We start from the raw sequence: 2,455 nt of genomic DNA, 5'->3' as shown, positions 1-2,455 counted from the left end.
GAATGCTATAGTTTCTAGACTCTACAGTCTAGACCAGTGGTCCACAACCTTTTTATCGCCGCGGACCAATCAGCCTTTGATAATTTTACCGTGGCCCGCTGAGCGCGCGCAGGGGTGGGGGGCATTGTTCGCGACGACACATTGATTGTTTATATATCAGATTGTTTTGATTAAACAACTTTTATTTTATTGTATTTAAACATGCCTTACAAAATAAAATACAATTACATAAATATAAAGTGCTTTAACATTTTAACAGTTAAACTTTAACTAAGCGCTCTAGTTACTAGAATCTAGTGAATCAATGAGAACCCTGAGCTTGTTTTTCTGCAACGAGACGGTTCCATCTGGGGGTAACAGGAGACAATGACACCCGAAGTGTCTTGCTTATGTCCAGTTTATTTCGTTGTTTTATTTTGGTTGCTGTCACTGCAGAAAACCCCGCTTCACACAGATAGGATGTTGGAAAAGGCAAAAGGGACTTAAGAGCTGTAGTGGCAATCTCAGGATATTCCGCCATGACTTTAATCCAGAACACCGGCAGAGTTGTTGTCTCAAATACAGTTTTAAGGCCGCCGTCATTTGCAATCTCCAGCAGTTGATCTTCTTCTTGTACAGACATGCTACATTCGTCTGGTTTGTTGACAAATGGGTCGCGGATCCATTCCTTACCAGTTCGTGGGTCTTTTGTGGTTGGGAAGTAGCGCTCAAACTTTTCTAAAAGCAAAGACAGGTGATCGTGCACCAACTGGGAGAATGAACGCTCAGGCTCAGTCTCTCCTAAAATCCCCGCTAATGTCTGAAACATGTCCAAAATGCCTCTGTTCACACGCCGTCCCCACAACTCCAGTTTGGCTTTAAATGCAGCTACTTTGTCAGCCAACTTGAAAACAGTTGTCATTTTCCCCTGAAGGGACAGATTGAGTTCATTGAGCAGGCTAAATATGTCACACAGGTAAGCCAGTTTTGCAAGCCATACCTTGTCACTGAAATGTGCTGCCAGTGGTGACTTCTTTTCTGAGAGAAATCTTTGCAATGGCTCTCTTAATTCAAACACCCTGGATAGTGATTTTCCTCTGGATAACCATCTTATTTCTGTGTATAAGAGAAGGCATCTGTGCTCTGTGTCCATCTCCTCACAAAGCTGCTCAAATAGACGCGAGTTAAGGGCGTTTGCTTTGATGTGGTTAATAACTTTAACCACATCATTCAATACACTGTTAAATTCTGGTGACATTTTTCGGCTTGCCAGCATTTCCCTGTGAATGATACAATGTGTAGATTCGCACTCAGGTGCAACCTCCTTAATCCGAGCGGTTAAACCAGACAGCCGTCCGGTCATGGCAGCAGCTCCGTCTGTGCATATGCCGACACAAAAGGACCATTTTAGTTGTCCTGATATATAACCATCCAGTGACTTGAACAGTTCTGCTCCTGTGGTGTTGGTTGGCAAAGATAGTGCACATAATAAATCCTCATGCACATCCTCCTGATAAAGATATTGCACATAAACAAGTAGTATTGCCTTGTTGTCGATATCTGTAGATTCATCAACCTGTAGTGCGTACCACGGTGAAGTATTAATCCTCTCCAACAATTGTGTCTCAATGTCTTCAGCTATTTCATCAATGCGCCTAGTCACGGTGCTAGCCGACAAAGGCACATTTGCTACCTTTTTTACAGCAGCCTCTCCTAAAAGTTCACGACAAATGTCTTTAGTGGAGGGCAAGATCAATTCTTCACCGATAGTGAATGGCTTTTTAGCCTTAGCAATACGGTTAGCCACCAAATATGATGCTCTCAGAGCATTCTCCTTTATTGCTGTGGTGGCCCTCAGAAATATCTTCTGTCCTTCGTGTTCCCTTTTTTTTCTTTCAAAATACTGCAGGAGTTTGTCTTTTAATCCAGGGTGCTTGGCATTCAAGTGGCGAAGCAGTTTTGAGGGTTTCATTGCCTCATTAGAGGCACCACAAACTATGCAGAGCGGGGTTGGCGCGTGGGAATCACCTATCCCGATAAATCCATATTTCAAGTAGGACTCATTGTATTGTCTGTTAAAAGTTTTATGTTTCTTTGATGCTGAAGGCTCTTCTTCTGTCTCTTCACTGGGCCTTTTCTTTTTCCCAAGGAAACATCTGTTTCGTACTCATCTTTGCTAATTTGTGGGTTAAATTTGAGCAAAAACAATATACACCTACACCAACTACTGTAAAAATGAGAAAGTACCAGTGAAAAGCGAGAAGAGCTAGCACCTGGGTACACGTTATGAATTATTAATGCACTTATGCACTTTATATGTTTGGACACTGGTAGAATTAATATAAATTATATGTAATTTCACTGTATAATGTTAGAGATAATTTGGGGCCTCTAGCCATGGCTCACACTTGGAGAGTACCAAAACCTGCTATAGTGTGCTGTTCGTATTCCCCCCCCCCCATCTATCTATGTCAGT

The 2,455-nt window shown here is 42.2% G+C and overlaps 1 protein-coding gene across 1 annotated transcript; it reads right to left on the bottom strand.

Moving 5' to 3' along the window:
* Nucleotides 1-301: 301 nt before the first annotated feature.
* LOC117661437 (SCAN domain-containing protein 3-like) lies at nt 302-1,951 on the bottom strand. Its single transcript, XM_034410236.3, has one exon. The coding sequence runs from the start codon at nt 1,949-1,951 to the stop codon at nt 302-304; it is 1,650 nt and encodes a 549-aa protein (XP_034266127.2).
* Between the last annotated feature and the right edge of the window lie 504 nt (nt 1,952-2,455).

Source organism: Pantherophis guttatus, chromosome 2 (genome assembly GCF_059756535.1).
Source record: "Pantherophis guttatus breed Tessera chromosome 2, ASM5975653v1, whole genome shotgun sequence".
NCBI lineage: Eukaryota > Metazoa > Chordata > Lepidosauria > Squamata > Colubridae > Pantherophis > Pantherophis guttatus.
Note: the sequence above shows the minus strand (reverse complement) of the source record. Positions and strands in the feature narration are given on the sequence as shown.

Excerpts from the sequence above, each read along its gene's own strand:
- LOC117661437 (XM_034410236.3), bottom strand. The coding sequence starts at position 1,951 with ATGAAACCCTCAAAACTGCTTCGCCACTTGAATGCCAAGCACCCTGGA.